The sequence below is a fragment of the Haplochromis burtoni genome, unplaced genomic scaffold, assembly GCF_018398535.1.
Source record: "Haplochromis burtoni strain Fernald_Lab_line unplaced genomic scaffold, NCSU_Asbu1 Contig_850, whole genome shotgun sequence".
In the NCBI taxonomy this organism is placed as follows: Eukaryota; Metazoa; Chordata; class Actinopteri; order Cichliformes; family Cichlidae; genus Haplochromis; species Haplochromis burtoni.
This window is the reverse complement of record NW_024583211.1, coordinates 122,697-124,496: the sequence shown is the minus strand read 5'-3', so window position 1 is coordinate 124,496 and position 1,800 is coordinate 122,697. Positions and strand designations below refer to the sequence as shown.

The following is a 1,800-nucleotide window of genomic DNA, read 5'->3' as shown; positions in this document are numbered from 1 at the left end:
ATACAGATGTTATTGAATATGTCTAATAAAATAACACCAGCATTGCTCTAAATTGGACAAAACAGTAAGTGAGGCATAACTAATCATCCTTTCTTTTAGCTCACAGAGCCCTTTGAACTGTCAAGGTCAAGGACATTCACAGAGTTGTCCTGAATCCAACTCTGTGTTCTTAGGATCGTCGGCCTGTTGGAAGATGTGGCACTGTGGAGGAGATTATCATCAAGGGTGTCTCTGCACGTGGCTGCATTCATTTTTCCCTCAACACTGACTAGTCTCTCAGTTCTTGGTGGTGAAAACATCCTCACCGCAGATGCTGCCACCACCATGCTTCACTGTAAGGATGGTAATAGTCAGGTGATGAGTGGTGCCTGGTTTCTTCCAGACACAATGCTCAACATCGGGCCCGACTTTTTGCTTGGTTGTTCTTTTGGAAAGTTTATAAGAGTAACATAACGAAATGTGGAGCAAGTGCTGTGAATACTTTTACTGCAGATGGTCCTTTTTGCAGCTTTTACATGATAATCTTCAGGAATATTACTTTGGTGTCACAGATAACATAACATTTACATTTTTGCCTGTTTTTTCACAAAAAAATGTTTAACATACAGAATATTGAGAGAAATATTTAAGAAACATTATAAGATACAAAAAATATTCTACATACCCTGTAAAGTGATGTTGACTGCATTGCTGAACTGTTTTGACATAGACTCACACCAGTACACTCCATCATCTGAATATGAAGCTTTTGTGTAGAGTGTGCATACGGATTCTCCTAGATTCCAAACATCACTGCAATACGGCACGCTATTCTCAGGGAACTTCCTCACTCTCCACCAAGTAGAGTTTCCCTTGCAGGTCAGTCTGACAAAGTCAAAGCTTAATCTTTGCTCTACAGGGCCGACTGTGAGAGATGCTGCTGAATAAAGATCTGAAAAACAACACGGATAGAAGAGTGAAAGCACAAGCACAACACATAAAAACTAAGTATCAAGCATTTACATGAGCTTAAATGCAAGTAAAAGCACATGGATCTGTTAAAAGAACCAAAGAAGGAAATTCTTACTTGATCATAGAGAGAAGGGAAAATGTTACATTTAGTCCTTGTATGCAGGGAGCACAAATGCAAATTGATCTTATGGTTATATAAATAATTAATGACATTAAATACAGCTTATCAAAAAGAGACAGAAACAAACTGACCTGCAGACCAGACAAACTTTGGTTTACTGTAATAGGTGTAGTAGTAGTTCCTTCCTCTTTGCGCTCTGCACACATATGCTGCTGTGTGTGTTTGTCCAGTAATGATGTACAAAGTCTGAGCAGTCTCGCTGCCATCTGGTAGCAGCTCGTACTTGTAGGCCTCTTCTTTTATGTCCAAATCAGGAATAGCTTTATACCAGTAAAAGCTCCATCCCTCCGAAGGATATTCAATCTCACAGCTCAGAGTTACTGAGGCTCCGGGACTCAGCCATGAAGGGGACACGGTGAGGACAGGTTGCAGTTTAACTGTTGAAAGAGTTTTTTTAAAATCAGGTTTTTATTTTTATTTTTTTATTTTTTATAATAACATTGCTAAGTGATGGGTTCACAAATCAGGAGAACAGCCAGCTTATCATCACTCTGGTTTGGCCTGTGTTCATTTTTGAACATAAATGGTAAATGACCTGTATTTGTATAGCACTTTTACTAGTCCCTAAGGACCCCAGGGCTGCCCTTTGTCTCCGGTTCTGTTAATAATTTTTATGGACAGGATTTCTAGGCGCAGCCAAGTGGCGGAGGGCTTTCGCTTTGGTGGCC

General features: G+C 39.9%; 1 protein-coding gene across 6 annotated transcripts in view; it reads right to left on the bottom strand.

Annotated features, from left to right (window-relative positions):
• LOC102307221 overlaps positions 1-1,800 on the bottom strand; it is a 22,141-nt gene that overhangs the window by 4,355 nt on the left and 15,986 nt on the right. For all 6 annotated transcript variants that reach the window (XM_042215867.1, XM_042215865.1, XM_042215870.1 and 3 more), the window contains 2 exons: positions 1,204-1,509; positions 665-931 (listed from right to left, as the gene is read on the bottom strand). In XM_042215867.1, coding sequence (XP_042071801.1) covers positions 665-931; positions 1,204-1,509 — 573 coding nt within the window. The remainder of the gene's footprint in view (positions 1-664; positions 932-1,203; positions 1,510-1,800) is intronic.